The sequence below is a fragment of the Entelurus aequoreus genome, linkage group LG07 (assembly GCF_033978785.1).
Source record: "Entelurus aequoreus isolate RoL-2023_Sb linkage group LG07, RoL_Eaeq_v1.1, whole genome shotgun sequence".
Taxonomy (NCBI): domain Eukaryota; kingdom Metazoa; phylum Chordata; class Actinopteri; order Syngnathiformes; family Syngnathidae; genus Entelurus; species Entelurus aequoreus.
The window spans coordinates 64,876,068-64,900,205 of NC_084737.1; the positions used below are offsets into that span (position 1 = coordinate 64,876,068).

Consider the following 24,138-nt stretch of genomic DNA (forward strand, 5'->3'; position numbering starts at 1 on the left):
AACCAAGTAGGGACTCATAAATAACTGATGAAAAATACACGTACATAAAATAATGTTGTACTAAAATTAATAAGCAAAATTAATAATGAATATGTTTCTTAACTAAACTGTCAATATAATCGAAGTGAAAATGAAAATACAGCTTCACCACTTTAGTCATAATTTTTGCGCCTAAGAAACTTCTCTACGACTTTATCGCGATTTTGTTTGAGATTGTCATGACTGCCACAAGTGAAAAGAGTATTACAACTGAGAACTGCTGCGGCCCATACTGTCAAGGCTCGGACTGTGGCGTGGTTTGTTCTCCCGTGGTGCAAATTATTTGGACCAGACATCGCGTGAAGGTGAATACATTTTTAATTCTAACTCAAAAAAGTACAAAAAAAGGCGCTCACAGCAGAGGTAAAAAACTTGACTATTAAAACAAAAGGCGCGCACAAAGGCGGAGAACTATAAACATGAAACAAAAACTTACTTGGCATGGGACTATGAACATGGCATGAAGCAAAGTGATGATAACATGTGCAGAGCATAAATGTGATGTCGCCAGGCTGACCAACAGAAAATGAAAAGCTTAAATAACACAGACATGATTAACAACAGGTGCGTGACTCAAAACGTGAAACAGGTGCGTGACATGACAGGTGAAAACTAATGGGTTACTATGGAAACAAAACAAGGGAGTGAACAACCAGGAACTAAGAAAGTGTCCAAAAAACAAACAGCACATGGCCAAACAAAAACATGATCAACACAGACATGACACATACAGACCGAGGTTGAGAAACAGAAATGTTTTTGGCGGCCCTCTAGGGGATGCTTGCTGCCCAACAATGGGCCCCGGCCATATGGTAAAGAAACACTGCTCTAACACTATAAAAACTAGTTTAAAAAACATTATGTTTAATCGTGATTAATCAAAATGAATCCAAAACTGTGATTAATTAGATTAAAATGTACAATAGAATATATAATATTTGTATATATTACTAGAGCTGGAGCATGCAGGATTGTCCTCAGAAAGTACCTTAGTGCAACTTCCTGCTTATCCATTTTGTTGCCTTGTGCTTAAATGTTTTTCTCCCCATCTTTTGCTATTCTCTCCATCATTGTTTCTTTGTCAGGGCGCAGAGCGTTTCCACAGCTACCCACCTTGGGCTTTAGGCATGGCCTATTCCCTCATCGTGGTGGCCATGCTGCCCTTACCTCTGGTTTTCATCGTCCGCCACTTCAACCTGGTGTCGGACGGCTCCAACAAGCTGTCCGTCTCCTACCGTAAAGGCATGATGAAGGATATCTCCAACCTGGAGGAACAGGACGAGCAGCGTTTCATCCTCAACAAGAACCCCAGCGAGGCTCCTTCTCCCATGCCCCCTCACCGTGCCTACCTGGGGCCCGGGGTTACCCAGGAGATGACCAACACCAACTATGGCACCAGCACCAAGACGGGCTACCAGAACATCGGCTCGCCCGAGTCCGAGCTATGATGCGGCATTTCGCAGTGCGTCGTCCGGAGAAGAGAAGAGAGAGAAAAAAATCCACCTGTCAAGTGATCAGTAGACGTTTTCCAAGCTTCAGGTGTGCCCAATTTGCAATGTTCTGAATAATAATCCCACATTTAGGAGGTGGTTTTCTGAATGTAAAGAGCACAATCTCGTACAAATTGTTCACCCTACATGGTCACAATACTAGTGTCTGAAACGTGATTGTGGTGTTGTTAAACAAGCACATTCTTATTTGTGTTACTGCGGGACAGATGCAGCTATAGTTCCAGCATCTCTGAGCCTTAAAACAAAGCAGCACTTTTTCTTTTCCCATCATATCTTTCTTAGACAAACACAGCTCCGTGTTTGTTCCCGGTTGTCCAAGCAATCATGCTAAGCGCAAATGCTCGTGTTTGATCAGCTTCACGCTCGCCGTTGCCGGGGCTCGGAGGTGTGAGTTTTGTCATTCAGATGCACAAATGCGTGCTTGGGCTTGTGAGCCACTCCTGAATGAGAATAGGTGTGTAAAAATAGAGTTGTGCGTTACCCAGGGGAAGCCGTGGCAACGCGCCATAGATACAGAGCCTTTTGTGATGACGAGGAGGAGGAGAGTGGACGCCTTGGCTTTTGTTGGCTGCACCTGCACATTTGCTCAGCAATAGACGAGACGGTTTTACTGTTAATCCGTTATTTACCTTCATTATAGAACATTCCGACACCCTGAACACAAAGGCTATATTTTGATGTCTGTACATGTGTATTTTCCTGTGAGTGCATTTTTTTGGTGGGTTCAAGTTGTACAGTGATAACCGTATTGAAGTGGCAATACACTTCTGTAACCACTAGGGGTCTCTGCTGGTCAACAAAGGAGACAATGCCCCGCCCCCCTTCCCTGTAGCCCCTTTTCGAGGCAAAACCAATGCTTGTGACCGATCAGGTGTAAAGTGAAGCACACACAGGTCAGTCACAGTGTTCGGTGCCTGTGGAGCGTCTGTTTGCCTTATGCTTATTGTGCCAGTTCGTTCTTGATGATATACTTTAACTATGTGCAGTTTTAATCAATGTTATTTCGTCTTGTCCACCTGAACACTTTAATTAGATTGAGACCCTGGAGTTGTTTTGTCAAGCACACACTTTTAGAGGGCAGCTCTGTGGGATTTGAAGTCAATAGGATGCACTTATGAGGGTTTGAAGGGGGTCAAAGCGCTTTAAGTTAGGTTAGGTTACTTTATTAGTACCCAAAGGTGAACTGGTTTTGCAGCCAGCAAGATCAGGACATCCGTTAAATATACAGAAAAAGTAAAATGTTGAATGAATGAAATGAGTTTATTTCGGTCATATAATCAACCATTTTGTGTGATCAATTTAACAGCACAGATTATACATATTAACAATCATACACATACACACACAAAAAGAAAAAGAATGACCGAAAAAGGAATAGGCTGAAGCCAATGCTTAGAGTGTCCGCCCTGAGATCGATAGGTTGGAGTTCAAATCCCAGCCGAGTCATACCAAAGACTATAAAAATGAGACCCATAACCTCCCTGCTTGGCACTCAGCAACACGGGTTGGAGTTGGGGGTTAAATCACCAAAATGATTCCCGGGCGCGGCGCCGCTGCTGCCCACTGCTCCCCAAGGGGATGGGTCAAATGCAGAGGACAAATTTCACCACATCTAGTGTGTGTGACAATCATTGGTACTTTAATCTTAATCTTTAATCTTAATCTTAATCTTATATTTGCCTATCCTATACATTCACTGAAAATTAGATTGCCTGGAACATCAATGTTCAAAAAATCAATGGGATGAAAGTAATTGTTGCTATATTTGATAATTTTCCATTATTTCACCTTTCAAGGCTTTCTTAAACCTTAACAAAGAACTACATGTCTTTCACCATTTAACTCCTAAAACTGAAATACATTTGTATTTATATTCATTCTTACTTTACATGTTTCAAAAATCAATATACCCCTTAAATTATAGTTTTCTCCTCTTAATTCAAATAACCTAAGAATACAAGCTGTAAGGCTGTTGTTCTTTACTCGAAACATAATTTCCATTGTTTTTAAAAAACACAACATCTGAAAATGTTAACACCTTAGAACTTATGAATAATGGATTGGTATGTTCATAGTAGCACACTTTGTGTATTATTCTAGTTAACCTTTTTTTGAAGTTTAATTATTGGGTCTATGTTTGTTTCATAAACATTTCCCCAAACTTCATGTTAAATATAGAAAAAAATAAAAGAATAATATTACATATGCAGACATTTCTTATTCAGCATGTGTCTTACTTTATAAAGAATAATAATAATATGTTAGACATATAATACATGGACCTACCACATAACCAGCATTACAAACATTGATAAGATCATACAATTGTAAATGAATTAAAAGTTCTCCATAAAAAGGATAACATATAAAATCACAATAAAGTAGGATTTGGAGCAATCCAGAATAAAGTATCATAAATAAAATAATAAATTACACCAAAACAAATATGGGCAAAAAGATGGACTACAACTTCTTTAGTTCGGTTATGGCAATTGGTACAAAACTGCATCTGTACCGTTTTGTTTTGCCTCTTCGATTAAAATATAATTATTTATAAACACTGATGGCACAGTATCAGGAGCAATTCCAGCTATTGGGGTGTTAAAATGATGGAAACTTTACATTTTTAGGTAAGACGACAGGGCTGCCTAGTAGTTGACCACATGTCATCTTATATAGTGCAACATCGATTTACAAACTTAATTGGTTCTTCAACATGGTTCACCAACTGAAAAGTTGGAATAAAAAAGAAGAGTTCGAATAGTGACGCAGAGTTTCCTATAAGAATCAATGTAAACATGAATAACAAGGGGTTAATAACTCAACAATCTATGTTTTTTATCCAGACAACACAACAACATAACAGCAAGCTTAAATGGCAGCACATATTCTTACAAAAGTCTTGTTGGTGCTCTCTAAAACCAAAAAAAGGGAATATAATTTTAATAATAATTTGTCTAGCAACCTTAAGCTATACAGCAAGACTGAGAGTTTGGACACATTTAAAGCGTTTCTGATCACACAAAGTGATCTCTAAGTGCTCTGACCGCGCCGACAATTGTGGAAATAAACTCATCAGAATTGCCACTTGCCGTTGAAGCTCTTCAAAATGGCAGTGTCCAGGTGTATAGGATGTGACATGGGGGCTCCCATCTCTTCAAAATGCAAAATGAATGAATTAACCATTGGTACACTGAGACATGGTCCAAACACAGAGGCATATTTGGGGCGATTGTAAACGTTTGTAAACCGAAACGGTCACAAATAATGACGTCCGTGAATCAAGGTTGGCCTTGTAAGTAACTTTATCAAATAATTTAGCATTTTAAGTGGAATGCAATGCAAGATGTCTATGAATTGCACAAAAAGCAAATCACACTTGGAACCAGAAAAACAAACATTTGCACGCTATATTTTTGCATTTTTAATTGCCATTGTGACGCATTTCTTCAAATAGTGGCCGGGTTGACAGAGTTGAATTCTTTCATGTTAACTGCTAACTCACTTCACCATAGCTGAAAGATTTAGCTCTCTGAAGTAGAAATAACCCACAAAATATGTTGGAGGCTCCAAAAGCATTAGTCGTTCCTCGCCATGTCACACTTCAAAGTTTGGGGCTTCACTATATTGAAGTTGTTTGTTTTTTAAATAACCAATTCTTGGTGGTTTTGGGCTGAATTAAACATTCGCAAACATAAAATGGTTAAATGAGCAATAAAATATTAATACTACAGTTGTATTATCCGCGAGAGCCAAACGAATCAAAGTGCACTTTTCAGTATCGTGGCCAGTGATTGGCTCAGCTTCAGGCAGCATTACTGTATTGGATTAAACAGTGTAAAAGTCACTATGTGGCTGTTATTTTAGGTCTAGAAGTCCCTCATAATGTCAAAACCTGTCTTTAGTAGGTCGTAAACAGTTTTTAATGCTCTAGCGATGAAAATATTTGATTCATAATTAATCATTCCTACTTCACAGAAAGTAATTTACCTCGGTTCAGGCCTGGAACCAATTGACAATGATAAACAAAGGTTTACTGTATATCCTTCTCAGAGCCAGCGTCCTCTGCAGTGGACGTTTGTATTTTGTATAACAGGGCTATTTTTTTTCAAAAGGTGTAACTCTGACAAAAGCAATAGCCCAAAAACAAATGTCCACTAAAGAAGACATTGGTTCGAAGGAGAAACTATTGATTATCATAGGGATGAGTATAGAATTTGGTACTTTTATTGCCACCGAGCAATTCAAACGGTGCCATATTTCGAGAGCTTTGTTGCACATGACGCCATGTGCGGTTGCCTCAAGGTTATTTTGCAAAAAAACAAGTATGCCTGTTAGAAAATGCTGGAAAATAAGGTTGCACTTTTCAAAATGTTTTTGCTTGATGCTAATATACATTGAATTAGCCTTAGATATGCTACTGATTTGCATCAGTGATTTTACATGGCGATTTCAACACATTCAATTTTGGTCATGCAATCTACAATTAAGATGCACCTTATAATCAAGCGGCAGGTTTGTAATAGGTACAATACTTACAGGATAAACCCTTTTAAGGGCGCAACAAAAGACTAAAGTCATCTGACTAGACAACACATTGTTGTCTATGCAATACTGCCATCTAACGTTTTTGAATTGCAGCTGCATGCTAAGTCTACTTTATAATACTTGCAAATGAGACTCAGAAGTTTAAGAAAAAAGACCGACAGCACAGTTATTATTAAACAATTAACATGTATTTCCACATGAACACACGCAGGAGTAGAGAAAATTGGTATCGTATCGATTTTTAAAAGTAATAGGTACCCATCCCTAATTATCTAAGATATTGTACCGCGTGTCTATCTTGTTTGCCTGTTGCACGGCTGTAAGAACTCACCTATAGACAACAACTGTTGGGGAAAAAAACTGCTCGGTTATGATTTTCCTTATTTCAGACATGCTTAACAGTATTCCATTAAAGTACATCACATGTTTACACTTGCACAATTCAACATGTCTGACATGAACTGTTTTAATCCTCTCAGCAATTACTGATAGTTTGATCACTTCCTGCGTTCAACATGAGCAAAGTTACCGTTTTCCAATAGGTGTACAGCTCCACTAATGGACATTGGAGTGTTACTTTCAAAGGCAAAATTTAAGTATTGCTAGAAACATAATTTTACATGGGACTTTATTGTATTATATGTATAGTACATGTTCCAAAAAGAAAAAAAGCATAAAACACCACCAGAATTAGAGATATTACAAGTCAAAGTGATGAAGCTTAGTGTTACACTCATGACTTGGTGTAACTAAACATTACCCTATAAGATGAAGGCAATTGCATTTTATTGATATTTGAAATGTATTCAATGTTTATAAATGAATATTTAAATATACTAAATGTAAAAAAGGGAATAAATATTCAAAATAAGATCATTAAAAGAAATCTAGTTTGGTTAAGGCCATCATGAGCGCAACACTAGGTTGTAAAAGTTTCAACTACAATTCTAAATAAGATGTCAAACGCAAACTGAAATCAAATACACACAGCTTAAAGATTGATCAATACCTATTTAAATTTAGTAATACATAAATATAATGATTTATCAAAATATAAAATAAATATACCTGAACAGAACGCTCATGATGGTTACACCAAAAAGTAACGCTATGAATCGCGTTTTTCCAAGTTTTTGGGGCATTTTTATGCTATTTCCAAGCATCTCCTTTTTATTATCGTTTATTTTAAATGGTCGAACTAATGTATATTATATATGCATGCCCTAGTAAAAAAAAGTCATATTTATTTTGATTGTCACATTTTGAAGTATATTTGTGCAGGTGGGTGTGAATGTATCCATTACCAGAGCTGTACACCCAGGGAAAGAAAGAGTAAAGATTGTTTATTAGTAACAATGTGAGTTTTTTCAAAGTACAGGAGAGGCTTGTGGTCTTGCAAAAGCATACTGTAATCCAGGGGTCCCCAAACTTTTTGACTCGGGGGGCTGCATTGGGTTAAAAACATTTGGCCGGGCTGTGTGTGTCTGTGTGTGTGTACATATATATAAGGTTTCTGTGGTTTATCCGTTATACAGTGCTCAATACTGGGGGTAGAGCGGAATATACGTTAGGTCAGAGAAAACACAGAGGGAAACCTGCGAAACAGGCTTGTAGGGATGATATAGCCTCTGTGTTTTTTCTGACCTAACGTGTATATATGTATATACATATATATGTATATACATATATATATATATATATATATATATATATATATATATATATATATATATATATATATATATATATATATATATATACATATATACATATATATATATACATATATATATATATATATACATATATATATACATATATACATATATACATATATATATACATATATACATATATATATACATATATATATATATATACATATATATATACATATATATATATATATATATATATATATATATATATATATATATATATATATATATATATATACATATATATGTATTCCTCATGCACTAATTGACTAAAAGAGTGTGCACTTGCCGCACACTCGTCCGACACTGCGGCGCGAGCGCGATGATGTCACGTTATCGATGGGAAAATGCATTTTTAGACAACAAGCGGTAGAAAATAGATTAGAAAGGACAATTTTCCCCCCCAAAAAACTTGAGAGTTCCCGCGGGCCGGGTATTGCACGCTGGCGGGCCCCATTTCGCCCACGGGCCGTAGTTTGGGGACCCCTGATCTAAACTTTACCGCTGCCGGGTATTTTTTTCTATATTTTTATTGTCGTATTTCCAGAATGTGTTTGTTCTATTTTTGGACAAAAAAAACAAATCTGAAGTTGTCTTTATTTTTTAGTTTCAATGTCATGATTTTAATGTGCAGATTTCCCTCCATGCGGCCCCTGAGCTCAAATGAGTTGGACACCCCTAATGTACAGTATTACAGTATATGTAACAGCTGCAGCATAAAAATAGAGAGTAGATCCAGCAGAAAATAGACATTATAAACAAAGAAAGGTAGCTAACAAAAGCGGTCGGACAAATAAAAATAAAAAATTGAGACTTCCCGCAGGCCGGATTTTGGACGCTGGCGGGCCGTAGTTTGGGCACCCCTCCTGTAATCAATCTATCAAAACCCTTGTCTTATAAAATGCATTGTCTTCTTTGTTGTTCTTACTGTACATAGTTGTAACAGTAATAACATTTGATCAGACTGTACTGTGCATACTCGTAAGGGGATAAAAAGACAATGACTTACTGGAAAGGAAACAAAGCACTGATTCTTGTATTATCATTAGACTGCAGCATGTTGTTTGCCCTTTTGCCACCAGCAGAATATAACCCCATCTTTTTTTATAAGAATCGCTGGGTTGGGATATTTTGTCGATACAAGTGACGCTCAAATTCCCAGGTGAAGGTATACCTTTGGCCTGCACGGAAAAGAGCTGTCAGAGATTTTTTTAAAAAGCACATTTGAGGAAGCACAGTAGTGAGCACAAAGCAGCCACACATGTCGCTGGGTGAGAAATGAGCTTCAGCAGCCGGCGAGCTAAAAATACTGCCAGCCAGCCAGAGTGAATTAGGTGAAGAAACGTATAGATCATGTCAGCTGTTCATCTTCAAGGAGTCTGCACACAGAATGGAAGCACTGGCATGGGCATGGTATCACTACAGTATCACTAACTTTAATGGTATCAGCATATCTGCACAATTTATATGAAAAAAAAGAAGAAGACAATTTTCCAATTTTCTGCTTCTCTCAAAGCCCCTATTATAACTAAGTAAAACATTGTCACATGATACTCAATGTAGGCAAAAGTATTGGGACACCCGATAGTCTTGAATGAATAAATTAAAATAGTGTCCCAATACATTTGTCCATGTCTTGTATTTGTTGTTTCCAACTCCAGGGTCTGTTTGTCTTCTAAGTTGCGTTAAATATGTATTTATAGCTTCAGTGTTCATTTAAAAAAAGAAATAGAGTGATATTATTTATTTATTAGTGCAAATAGTATAAATATATGTGACTAAGCTACAGTTATATTTATTGTATTTAAACTGTAAATATTGATGTACATTCTGATACATTCACAATAAGTATATCTAGTGAAAGTGAGCGGGTGTATACTTGAGCTGTAAATAAATAATAATAATTGTATATTTTGAAATATTTTTTGGGTTTCTGTACAGCAGGTCATTTTACTGTCGCTGTCATGTCCGTTTGTGCGTTGGTGGTGGTACTCAAGTCAACATGGCCAAGGGATGTGTGGTGCATTTTGTGTGGATGTGTGTGAGTGTAAAGTAAAAGTGTGTTAAGTAAATGTAGGTTTTTGTGTAGTTTCTCTGCTCTCACTGTTGTGTGCTGCTGTTTATGGGACCACTTCTGTAATCCCTTTTGTGTGTTTCTTCCTGCCAACAGCAGACTGGCAACATAAACAATCAATGAGATAGAAAGTTAAGATGTTCTCATTCTTTATTTATTTATTGTTTTATTTTTGGTTGACCAACTGTATAACTTAACATAACTTAGCAAACAAGGATAAATAAAATGATCACTTTGACTAAAAAGTCTATAATGTGTGTCTGTTTTGTGATATGTGTTTAGTATTTGAGATATGTTACGTAACACACGAAGGAGTGCAAAGAGAGCACAACTACAACCAGATATTTTACAGACTAAAATACGATAATACGTTGAAATGCTTGAAAAGCATGAAGCCTTCTCATCAAAATTAATTTTGTTTTGGGCTTCTGACAAGCTGCTGCGCCTCCCTTGAACGTTTGGCCGTGAGGGATGGAGTGGATAGTATTTTTTTAAAGACAATGTGTTCAAATCTTGGCTAGATTCACATTCACACAAGCAGAAATACCCGTTTTAAAATGTAACCACAATAGTTACCTGCAGATTATTTGCACAAAATATTGTAAAAGTTTGTTAACTTTTAAGGGGGAACTGCACTTATTTGGGATGTTGCCTATCATTCACAATCCCTATGTAAGACAAGAAGACATGTTTTATATACATATATATACTGTATATATATATATATATATATGTACATTTTGATTTGTAAAACACAGCAAATACAAGGTGGTTAACAATGTATCTAATGAGAGGAATCCATCCAAATATCCATCTTCTTCTGCTTATCCGAGGTTGGGTCGCGGGGGCAGAAGCCTAAGCAGGGAAGCCCAGACTTCCCTCTCCCTAGCCACTTCGTCCAGCTCTTCCCGGGGGATCCCGAAGCGTTCCCAGGCCAGCCGGGAGACATGGTCTTCCCAACATGTCCTGGGTGTTCCCCGTGGCCTCCTACCGGTCGGACGTGCCCTAAGCAACTCCCTAGGGAAACGTTCGGGTGGCATCCTGACCAGATGTTTGAACCACCTCATCTGGCTCCTCTTGATGTGGAGGAGCAGCGGCTTTACTTTGAGCTCCTCCCAGATGACAAAGCTTCTCACCCTATCTCTATGACCTTGTCTTTTCGGTCATAACCCAAAGCTCATGACCATAGGTGAGGATTTGCCTTCCGGCTCAGCTCCTTCTTCACCACAATGGATCGATACAGCGTCCGCATTACTGAAGACGCTGCACCGATCCGCCTGTCGATCTCACGATCCACTCTTCCCTCACTCGTGAACAAGACTCCTGGGTACTTGAACTCCTCCACTTGGGGCAGGGTCTCCTCCCCAACCCGGAGATGGAACTCCACCCTTTTCCGGGCGAGAACCATGGACTCGGACTTGGAGGTGCTGAATTGGCCCTAGTGTGTGAATGTGAGTGCGAATGTTGTCTGTCTATCTGTGTTGGCCCTGCGATGAGGTGGTGACTTGTCCAGGGTGTACCCCGCCTTCCGCCCGAATGCAGCTGAGATAGGCTCCAGCATCCCCCGCGACCCCGAACGGGACAAGCGGTAGAAAATGGGTGGATGGATGGAACATCAAACTCTTGTCATGTAACAATGTGTGTTTCTGTCTCTCTTAAAGGCCTACTGAAATGATTTTTTTTTATTTAAACAGGGATAGCAGATCTATTCTATGTGTCATACTTGATCATTTCGCGATATTGCCATATTTTTGCTGAAAGGATTTAGTATAGAACAACGACGATAAAGATTGCAACTTTTGGTATCTGATAAAAAAAAGGCTTGCACCTACCGGAAGTAGCGTGACGTAGTCAATTGAACATATACGCAAAGTTCCCTATTGTTTACAATGATGGCCGCATGAAGTGAGAGAGATTCGGACCGAGAAAGCGACAATTTCCCCATTAATTTGAGCGAGGATGAAAGATTTGTGGATGAGTAAAGTGCAAGTGAAGGACTAGTGGGGAGTTGAAGCTATTCAGATAGGGAAGATGCTGTGAGAGCCGGGGGTGACCTGATATTCAGCTGGGAATGACTACAACAGTAAATAAACACAAGACATATATATACTCTATTAGCCACAACACAACCAGGCTTATATTTAATATGCCACAAATTAATCCTGCATAAAAACACCTGCGTGTTTGTTACGCTAGCTCCTAGCTCCTCTGCTAGCTCCTAGCTCCATAGAACACGCCAATACAATTCAAACACCTGATCAACACACACAATCACTCAGCCCAAAAGACCGTTCACCTAACCCAAGGTTCATAAAGCTTATATATTTTTAAAAAGTTACGTACGTGACGCGCACATACGGTCAAGCTATCAAATGTTTAGCAGCCAAGGCTGCATACTCACGGTACCTGATATTCAGCTGGGAATGACTACAACAGTAAATAAACACAAGACATATATATACTCTATTAGCCACAACACAACCAGGCTTATATTTAATATGCCACAAATTAATCCTGCATAAAAACACATACGTGTTTGTTATGCTAACTCCTAGCTCCTATGCTAGCTCCTAGCTCCATAGAACACGCCAATACAATTCAAACACCTGATCAACACACACAATCACTCAGCCCAAAAGACCGTTCACCTAACCCAAGGTTCATAAAGCTTATACATTTTAAAAAAGTTACGTACATACGCAAAAAAAAAGTTGCGCACATACGGTCAAGCGATCAAATGTTTAGAAGCCAAAGCTGCATACTCACAGTAGCACGTCTGCGTCTTTGTCATCCAAATCAAAGTAATCCTGGTAAGAGTCTGTGTTGTCCCAGTTCTCTACAGGCGTCTGTGTATCGAAGTCAAAAGTCCTCCTGGTTAGAGTCTCTGTTATCCGAGTTCTTCCATCTTGACTGCATCTTCCGGGAATGTAAACAAAGAAGCGCCGGCTGTGTACTGTTGTTGCTGACTACGTTCGAAAAATACGTCCATTTCGCACCGACAACTTTCTTCTTTGCTTGCTCAGCTTCCTTCTCCATAATGCAATGAACATGATTGCAACAGATTCACGAACACAGATGTCCAGAATACTGTGGAATTATGAAATGAAAACAGAGCTTTTTCGTATTTGCTTCAATGTGAAAGGCATACCCGTGTTCCCCGGGCTACGTCACGCGCATACGTCATCCTCAGAGGCGTTTCGAACCGGAAGTTTAGCGGCAAATTTAAAATGTCACTTTATAAGTTAACCCGGCCGTATTGGCATGTGTTATAATGTTAAGATTTCATCATTGATATATAAACTATCAGACTGCGTGGTCGGTAGTAGTGGGTTTCAGTAGGCCTTTAAAGGCCTACTGAAACCCACTACTACCGACCACGCAGTCTGATAGTTTATACTGTATATCAATGATGAAATCTTAACATTGCAACACATGCCAATACGGCCGGGTTAACTTATAAAGTGCAATTTTAAATTTCCCGCCACACTTCCGGTTGAAAACGTCTATGTATGATGACGTATGCGCGTGACATCAATGGTTGATACGGAAGTATTCGGACCCATTGAATCCAATACAAAAAGCTCTGTTTTTTTATCCCAAAATTCCACAGTATTCTGGACATCTGTTGGTGAATCTTTTGCAATTTGTTTAATGAACAATGGAGACTGCAAAGAAGAAAGCTGTAGGTGCGATCGGTGTATTAGCGGCGGACTACAGCAACACAACCAGGAGGACTTTGAGATGGATAGTAGACGCGCTACTGTGAGTACAGCTTTGGCTTCCAAACATTTGATCGCTTCCCTGTGCGTGCGTGTCGCTATGTGCATGTCACGTACGTAACTTTGGGGAAATATATGTTTCTTGCCGACTCTGATGGCGGCCGGGGTGTCATCCAAAGCTACAACGCCCGCCGCCGCCGCCGTCCCGTAGCTAAGTTAGCTTCAATGGCGTCGTTAGCAACAGCATTGTTAAGCTTCGCCAAACTGGAAATTATTAACCGTGTATTTACATGTACATGGTTTAATAGTATTGTTGATCTTCTGTCTATCCTTCCAGTCAGGGGTTTATTTATTTTGTTTCTATCTGCATTTGAGCCCGATGCTATCACGTTAGCTCAGTAGCTAAAGAGCTTCGCCGATGTATTGTCGTGGAGATAAAAGTCACTGTGAATGTCCATTTCGCGTTCTCGACTTTAATTTTCAAGAGGATATAGTATCCGAGGTGGTTTAAAATACAAATCCGTGATCCACAATAGAAAAAGGAGAAAGTGTGGAATCCAATGAACCCTTGTACCTAAGTTACGGTCAGAGCGAAAAAAGATACGTCTTGCACTGCACGCTAGTCCTTCACTCTCACTTTCCTCATCCACAAATATTTCATCCTCGCTCAAATTAATGGGGTAATCGTCGCTTTCTCGGTCCGAATCTCTCTCGCTGCATTGTAAACAATGGGAAAATGTGAGGAGTCCTTCCTCCGGTGACGTCACGCTACTTCCGGTATAGGCAAGGCTTTTTTTTATCAGCGACCAAAATTTGCGAACTTTATCGTCGTTGTTCTCTACTAAATCCTTTCAGCAAAAAAATGGCAATATCGCGAAATGATCAAGTATGACACATAGAATGGATCTGCTATCCCCGTTTTAATAAAAGAAATTCATTTCAGTAGGCCTTTAACGGGAGTTTTTTTTGTTGGCCTTCTCCACAAAATCCAAATAAATGGCTCTTTACTTGTTGCCATTGGGTCACTAATGGCTTCTACCGCTTGATCCAGTCTTCCTCAGTTCCGCCTATGAAAACCAGTCATTTGCTGTTTGTGCATTGCCTTGTTTGCTTACAATATTCCAACACTGACCCAAAGTGGGCCCTTTGCCAGATTATATAGACTGCCTTGCACTCTTAGTTGATTTACCATGGCCTGTCGACAGGAGGGACCATCATCCGCAAGGTCAGTCACCTGCTGTTCGGCCCAGATTTTCATCACGCAGGGTCGTGTAAGGTGAACATTTGCACAACACTGCGATTAACCTTGTCTCATTGCAGAATACACGACTTCTGGCGTCGAGAGTGCAATTGCAGTCTCACTATTGAGCAGTGGATTTAATCAAATGTTTCGTTCCTAGAGGCCATCTCGCAGTCTGCAGAGTGAAGTTGCTTTAATTGATATTGGACAACGTGCACTCGGGAGCTATGTAAATGTCTCAGTGCATCCTGTAAATACATGTTTCCCACCACATGACCTACACAAATAGGCCCACCGGATGTGATGCAACACATGAAACAAGGGTTAATGGGAATCCCACCTGCGAGCCTGCGGGATCGTTTCTTAGATGTTTATCTAAACACAAGGCACACACACAGCCAGGAGGCCACTTCCCATTTTCCCACTGCTCGGCCACCTGATCCAGGAAAAGAACACTTAGAGTGTCATTTTCCTGGCGGAGGCGTTGCAGGGGCAGAGAGCCATCAGTCACATTCTCACATGGCTCTTTCAGCTGCTGTCAGCCTCCACACGCGGCGGAGAGCAGATGGTCCTCCGCCAGGCCCGTTCAGTGGGCTGACCTGACAGCCAGGACAGCTCATTACTGTTTGACCAGCCATCTCACAGCAAACACAGCTGAGCTTGAACAACATCCACACTGAAGGGGCCACATGTTGCTGTGTGGAAGGACACACTCTGATTTCATGCGTGAATCTTCCATTCAGCCGGAATCATCTAAATTACGTCGTGTTCAGACATGATTTTTATTTAATTTCTTTACCCTGTGATGTCGCAACATGTCTGTGCATGTTGCAGTGCTCACTTGCATGCTAGAAACGTAATCGTATTTTTGGTTTTAAAAAATGTATAAATAATAAATAAATGATAAATGGGTTATACTTGTATAGCGCTTTTCTACCTTCAAGGTACTCATGCTCTACTGCAGTGTTTTTCAACCACTGTGCCGCTAGTGTGCCGTGAGATATTGTCTGGTGTGCCATGGGAAATTAATCTAATTGGTCCAAATGTTTTTGTTTTGCAAATCAATAATTATAATCTGCAAATAATGTGCCGTTGCTTAGTGTCTGTGCTGTGTAAAACTCAGCAAGGTAAGCACGTAATACTCCATGTCAGTAGGTGGCAGTTAATTGCTTTGTAAAAGTCGGAATGTGTCAGGTGAGACGAGGATGGTTTGTTGTGATCACAATATGCAGACCACAGCGGGAGGCAGTGTGCAGGTAAAAAGGTATCTAATGCTTAAACCAAAAATGAACAAACGGGAAAGGGAAAGGAAAAGGCAATGGCTATGCAAAACGAAAGTAAAACTGACCTGGCTGCAAAGTAAACAGAAACAGAATGCTGGACGACAGCAAAAACTTACGGCGTCCACAAAGTACATCCGTACATGACATGACAATCAACAATGTCCACACAAAGAAGGATAGCAACAACTTAAATAGCCTTGCTTGCTAACACAAAGCAGGTGCGGGAAATAGCGCTCAAAGGAAGACTTGAAACTGCAACAGGAAAACACCAACAAAACAGGAAGGGCCACCAAAGTAACAGCGCAAGACAAGAACTAAAGCACAGGAAAACACCAACAAAACAGGAAGGGCCACCAAAGTAACAGCGCAAGACAAGAACTAAAGCACAGGAAAACACCAACAAACTCTAAATAAGGCACAACGACCTGTTGAAGTATAATTTTTTTAACGTTTTCTGCTGGTGGTGTGCCTCTGTATTTTTAAATGAAAAAAATGTGCCTTGCCTCAAAAAATTTTGAAAAACACTGCTCTACTGACAATCAATAATAATTCACTTAATTCAGAGTTCACAGTAATTCACTTTCCATCATCATTAAGATAATACTTTAGTACCTCATCTTTCAAGCCTAATTGGTTCTGTGACTTAACTCATAACGCTTGTATTTCAAATCAATGTCTCCCATTGAAATTAGGTGAAAATATTGCCTGGTTCTGAGACATGATTGATTCCTTTAGGCTTAATTTACCGGAATAATTATTTTTGCACTGAATTCTTATACAATGATCTTTTTATAAACTGATTTTTCAAACACAATTTTTTACTCAATGAAATTGTCAGCATAAATTGGTGTAAAACAACAAATCCATCTGTCAGTGGATCATCAACTTCCTGACCGACAGGAGGGACCCGGTTAATCAGCACTGGTGCCCCCCAGGGGTATGTTGTCTCCCCACTGATCTTCTCCCTCTACACCAGGGCTGTCAAACTTGTTTTAGCTCAGGGGCCGCATGGAGGAAAATCTATTCCCACGTGGGTCGGACGGGTAAAATCATGGTACAACTTAAAAGGGACGGCGTGGCGAAGTTGGTAGAGTGGCTGTGTCAGCAATCGGAGTGTTGCTGGTTACTGGGGTTCAATCCCCACCTTCTACCATCCTAGTCACGTCCGTTGTGTCCTTGGGCAAGACACTTCACCCTTGCTCCTGATGGCTGCTGGTTAGCGCCTTGCATGGCAGCTCCCGCCATCAGTGTGTGAATGTGTGTGTGAATGGGTGAATGTGGAAATACTGTCAAAGCGCTTTGAGTACCTTGAAGGTAGAAAAGCGCTATACAAGTATAACCCATTTATCATTATTATTTATTTAAAAATAAAACTGTAATGTGTACAGGAGGAGGAGACGGCACAGACAGGAGGGAGGTCATTTAACTCTATGTTTAATTAATATATACACACAGTATATAATAATCAGAAATTAAGTGTGTGAACTAATCCAAATAGGTGTATGGTGTGCGTCTATGTGTGTGAATTAACTGGTGTGTGTTACCGGGAGTGTTGAGCTAAAGGCGGAAGTCCAAGAGGGGTAGGGATGGCTCGAGGTCCGTGAGCAGATGTGAGGTCGAGGGGAGCGTCAAAGTCCGTGTCCAGGCGGGAGGTCAAGATCCAAGATGCAGCCAGGGAACCAAAGGAAACACGGGGAGACGAGACACACACATCTCGTGACGTGGGAACGAAGGCAGGCTGCAGAGAGGCGACAAGGAGGACACGAGACAATAAACACGACGGGGAGGGAGAAAACACAGAGAGCAAAGAGTGCGAATAGAGCTTGACTATCGGCTGACTGTACTGAACTGGAAAGTACGTTCTGGCGCAGGATAGCAGGTTGTGCCGGCTTATGAAGGCAGGTCTTCTCATTAGCTATAGGTGCGTTGAGCGCTGATTGATTGCAGCTGTGCACCGGCGCAGCTTCTGCAGGAGTGGCACGTGCAGGTGCGCCCTTGGAGGTGCGCTCTTGGAAGTGCACTCAGCAGAGCGCACAGATGAGTGCGCGTTGGAATGCGCCCGGGCCGTGACAACGACTACGACAACTTCAGATTGTTTTCTTTGTTTTACTTTGACCCAAAATAGACCAAGCACATTTTGAAAATGTACATATCACAAATAATAATCTTGACAAAAACACTTCAAGTTATTTGAAAATTTTGAGGAAAAAAATGTGTGCAGTTTCAAAAACACGATGAAGAACACAATGAATTAGACTTAGACTAAAATTTTAAGTCACAGCCCATCTAGGATTGAACAAAAAACAAAATATAGCATGAATAAAAACACTACATTTGTCATTTCCACTGTTCACTTCTGTTAAATTTGCACGGAAGACAATCATTTTCACAGAACTAGATCAATGTGCAGTGTCTCATGCAGAATTTTAAGTGGGGTTACTAATTGTTTATTTTTCTCCTTTTACGTTGGGTCGAGGGGGAGGAGTTGCAGCACTGCCTTATAGTGTACCTCTTGCTTGGTATACTTGCTCGCCCCGGCATAAACTATTTGCTTGCCTAACAGAATTGCTAATGCGACACCCAGTGGACACATTTAGAACAGCATTTTCTTTCATTTAAAAATGCAGCTCAATTTTACAGTTCTCGCGGGCCTGACTGAACCTGTTTGCGGGCCTGATTTGGCCCAGGGGCTGCATGTTTGACATCCCTGGCGATGACTGAAGTTCGCATACACCGTCAACGGTTCCACGGGAGGTGGAACAACTGGCTCTCTGGTACAGTCAGAAACATCTAGAGCTGAACCCGCTCAAGACTGTGGTTTTGCCATTTGCTGCACCAGCTAATACGAGGATGTTTGTTACTTAGATTTTAGCTTTTAACTTTAGGCATAACAATTAGCCGAGAGACAACTCTTTTCTCAAAATACTTTTACAGGGGTCTTATGATTTTTTTTCTACATGTATACACGTCCTTGTTGTTTACTTAACATGTAATGGTGGTACTTCGGTCAAAATTTTACACAAATGTTGTTTTATAGACCATCTTTAGGCCGCTTTCTGACTGTCTTGTTGCGAACCTGCGTGACCCCAAGATGCAGGAACCAGGAGAGTGATGATCAGGTAAGAGTCTTTTAATACTCAAAACAGAGAAAGAAGCAGTCGTGCATGTAATGTTCCTAACATAGTCAATCCTGAGGAACAGGCGAGGCAGGCATATATAGCAGCCTGATTGGCAACTGCAACCAGGTGTGCCGGGCTGCCAATCAGGGACAGGTGAGGAAAACGAGCGCTCAGAGGAGACATGCAGGAAATGGAAATCAAATAGGAGCGCTGGCAGGAAATAAATACAAAACAAGGAAACGCAAACAAGTGAAGTGACAGATCGTCACATGTCTCTTCAGAATGCGCCGTTTTGTGGGCGGTCTTATTAACATGCCTCCACTTCAAAAGCATCTTCTCTCCAATAGTCATGTTGTAGTTTTAGCGCATCCATAGTAAGTCTACAGATAGATATAAGTTAGAAATATACGCTAATTTGTATTAGAAATGGCAAGAGCGGAGGATACATGTGCATGTACGAGCCAGTCTGCCCCACAACAAGAGGATAGAGAAAAATAAGTAACTTATTAACTACATCGGACTACAATGGCGGACTCGCGCAAAGCTCTCTGAGTAAATTACTACCATATTGTTATGATCTGTTGCACCAGATCATATCTTTTGTTGTTTGCGTATATTATTCGCCTGTGTTTAGTGTGTTTTGGTTTCACACACGTCACGCGGCTCTTTTGTTTATCTTTTGTTGCAAGGAGAGATAGCTGCACACCTGTCCTCATTTTATGATTAGTGTTCTCACCTTTTGTAAGGCTAATCATCTCCCTTATTTATACCGGTCTCACCATGCCGTATGCGATTGTCCATTGTTTGCCACACGTGACTGTGTTTGTTGGTTTTATTGTTTGTGTTTCACGCTACCTATGCAATTAATTTTAGAATGAATCGCAAATCTTAATCGATTGAAAATATTTAAATTTTTATTTTAAATATTAATGTTTTTTTATTTATATATTTTTTTCTAAATGCTCTAGCCACTCAGACCAATCGTTTTGTTAATTCAGATGTCAATAACTGCTGTACAGATTTACTTTAGAAAAGAGAAGTGTTGGATACTTTGCTTGTTGCCTTATTTGTATTTAACTTTATTAAATGTTTGGATAGAATTGTATTAAACAAAACCAATTTTCTCCTATGTAATATAGAAATGTAATACAACTGTTTATCTATTTTATGGAATATCATAGAACTGGTACCCAATTTTATTGACAAAGTATTGATTTTGAATCGAGAATTGTTTTGTATCGAGATTTGATTCTGAATTGAATCGTTACCTACAGAATTGAATCGAATCAAATCATGTGGAGCCCAAAGATTCACAGTCCTACTATTTTCACGATGCTTATCTTCATGCCACGCAAAGATAGGTTTTCGCCTGGTGTGTTGAAGTAAAAATTCATCTCACCAGCAAGCTGCCTGAGGTCCTCTGCATTCTTTGGAATTGCAAAACTTCACAACATGCCAGCAAAGGACAGGATGGACCAGCCAATTTCAAGCGATCTCGAAGAGGACCTCTGTTTCAAAGGAATCCTGGAGTGGAAAGTTTATGGAAATGCCCTATTGCGCAGAGGGGTTCAAAAAGTGAATCTGTGGGTCAGACAGCACCGCGGTCCCGGTCTACTCCGTTTTGCCTAGCAACTACGACAAGTTGCCGAAACAAGCTGCTAAAAGCTATGCAGCACATTAAGGTACAAAGCGCAATGATCCAGCATCCTGACCCTGATTTCCAAAAGTTTGACAGATGAGGGAGCCAGCGCTCACACAGGAAATGTATTGGCAAAAAGGAGGTAAACAGAAAATGTAAAGTGCTGGACAGGAAATAAAGTAAATTACCAGAAACTAATAATTGCAATGAGAGATCATGACATTTATCCTGTACACAACTTGAAATATAGGGACCATTTTATTTAAATAAACCTATTACAGTGTGTCACTGCATGGGTTCTAATATCATATTCAAATCCCTTGAAATTATTGACACAGCATAGACAGTTTCCCACAAAAGGATGAATTCTACAAGCTCTAATCTTTCATATATAACCTTGTCTACCTATGACTAAGTGAAGGCTGGCACCTCTATGAGTGAGTTCACCTCAGTGACTCCAATGTCAGACAGATACTCGATGAATGCCATTTCTTTGACTGAAGGCTGCAGATGAGCAGACATTCAGAAAATCTATCCCCACCGGTCAATATTAAAGTATTACCTTCAGTTGGAGGCAAAGCCATGACAGGCAGCAATCAACTTTCCAACCTCAGAATGACAGAGGAACTGCACTTCCTAAAATAAATAATTGGATGTTTACATGGGAAGTGTCCAGGTTTTATGCCAACACAAGTATGAGGCTCTATAGTGGAAATGTATTTCAGGGGTGGGATGAGTCTATTTTAGAAAATGATCTGTCTTTTCACTGAATCACTGAATCTTTAATACCAAATCTCTGACTTTGTCCGAATGGGATTCAAAAAGGGTCTGGTCTTATTAATCAAAGACACATAGCAAAGATCCATGAATCTTACCACTCAGTGAGATTCTAGGATCCTTCTTTGACAGGTGAAGGCATTTACCCAGTTCTTTTGTTGAACAGCTCCAAAGATCTGGTCGTCATTCATGGTCCACAGAATCTTACTCTATAAGGTCACAAAGAGTATAGCGCTGGTCTCAATCTGCAAGTACACCAGTACCTTTATTTACACGCTCAATTGGGTCTAGGACCAAGCTTGTAACTCAAAACACTTGTATCTCAAATCAGCCTCGCTGTTACGTTCCACAAAGTGGTGGTTTGTTTGTTTTGTGTTTCTTCTTTTATTGTTTGTACAGGTCACACTCAATCACTGCCTCTGCTGCCAATCAACCGGTTTCTATTCCCAGCTGCTCCTCATTTCACCTGCTGATCAGCCAGCCAATCCCGGTCCACCATTCAGCCTCCTGTGCTGCTTAAAACCACCTGCTCACCACTGGATGAGGTTGATTCTTTTTCTGCCATGCTGTGTGGAGCCTTAATAGACGCTACTTTATTTTGTACTAATTTTTGTTAAACTCTTTGCTTAACTTGTGCCACATTTTTTTTTACCTTTCAACTTTTGTAAGTATCTGTTAAGTGTGCAGCCTAGTCTTTGGTAAGGTTAGACAGGGGCCTCTAAATAGATGAGGGATGATTGTTGTAACCCCCCCCCCCCCCCCCCCCCCCCCATGGTCACTTTTCAATAACACTAGTTTTTGTAGGACTTGTTTGTGTATAGAGACATCAAGCTTAGTGGTGGCTGTCACCCTTGTATGTTTTGGACCCCCTCTTTGGCTAGAATAGGGAGGTAGGTTTTTTTATGCCAGGGGTGTCCAAAGTGCGGCCCGGGGGCCATTTGCGGCCCGCAGCTAATTGTTTACCGGTCCGCCACACATTCTGCAAAAATTGCAAAATTGATAATATTGCAAAAATTTAAAAAAACATTTTTAAAAAGTGGAATGAGGTGAAATCTAACAATAAAAAGTTGCAATGTTGACACAAAGCAGGCTGTTTTTTTTCTTTTGTCTTTGTTTATTTTTCTTTTTATTGCCATTGCTAAAAATTAAAAAAAAGACTAAAAATATATGTTATAATGAATTATTAGTTAAAAAATATCACTTTAAAATGTTTTATGTGGAAAAAATATTGCATATATTGTGTGGTTGCCATATAAAAACATCAAAGTTTTATTCGACAAAAGAGCATAAAACAAAATAATAGTTCAAACGTAAAATCGACAGATATATCTGAAGTTGATCTCGTAATTTAAGTGTTAAAAGTAAAAGTGGGGGGACCTTTTGGATCCCAAATATATTTAATAGGATTTTATTTAACTTTTCACTGTGATTACTCAAAAATATTAAAGAATTAAAATCAATGGTGTCCTGCATTATTGATCTTTTAAGGCTCTAATTACTAATTACTGCATATTTCAGTTTTACTATAAAAAACAAAGTTGTCTTTGTCAGAAAACCTTTTTTTTAATTTTTTTTTTATATCAACCTCAAGTTGATATAGAGATTTACTGTAAGCGTTAAATAAAAAATAATAATTTGACTTATTTTTAACAGTTTAATGACTGAGACCCTTTATAGTCCCCGGGAGCCCTAAAGGTTAAAACAAATAAAATCCATATATTTTGTTAAGGTTTGAAAATGAAAAATATCAAAATGACCCCCGCATGCTTACATTTTTCCGTGTACGGCCCTCAGTGGAAAAAGTTTGGACACCCCTGGTTTATGCTAATTAAATAGCTTTAGTTAGTCAGCTTACCTCTCTTTTTTAGAGGTGTCTTTTGGTATGTTTTGTTCATTTCTTTGACAGCACCTGTATTCCCAAGCTAGGTTAGTGTTGCGTCTTGTTGAAACCCCCCCATAGTTACTTTTCAATAACACTAGTTTTTGTCTTCAATTCTTGGCTTCGGTGTCTTTAATTTAGAACTCATTTGGTTTATACACTTTTATGTTGCGTTCTCCTACGATCCCTAGACTCTGAGCCATCTGGGAACGTAACACTCGCCCATTAAAATCTATTGAAATCAATGTAATCCGTGCTTGGCCCACTCAAAACAGCACAGTGGTAACATGTAACAAGTCTTTTGGAATAAAATCTAACTTTTAGACAGTTTTATGAAATAATGTAGTGATTCTCAAACTGTAGTATGTGTACAACTAGTGGTATGCAGGCTCCATTTAGTGGTATGCCAAACAATCAATATTTGATTAATTATTTAAGTACAGTCTTTTATTTTCAAAAAATCTTCAAACTGTGTTACTGTTCAAACAGTGTAATGTTACAGTGGCCAAAAATATTAAATATAGTTAACCTCTGCCCTGTTTTAACAAAGACTTAGGCCTACTAAGCAACTGTATTTTAATGTTAGTCATTA

The 24,138-nt window shown here is 39.5% G+C and overlaps 1 protein-coding gene across 1 annotated transcript in view; it reads left to right on the plus strand.

The window, feature by feature from the left end:
- Window positions 1-7,738, plus strand: part of slc6a17 (solute carrier family 6 member 17) — a 65,758-nt gene extending 58,020 nt beyond the window's left edge. The window contains exon 12 of the mRNA XM_062054218.1: window positions 1,125-7,738. Within this exon, the coding sequence (XP_061910202.1) occupies window positions 1,125-1,487 (363 nt within the window). The 3' untranslated portion in view covers window positions 1,488-7,738. The remainder of the gene's footprint in view (window positions 1-1,124) is intronic.
- Window positions 7,739-24,138: the final 16,400 nt, after the last annotated feature.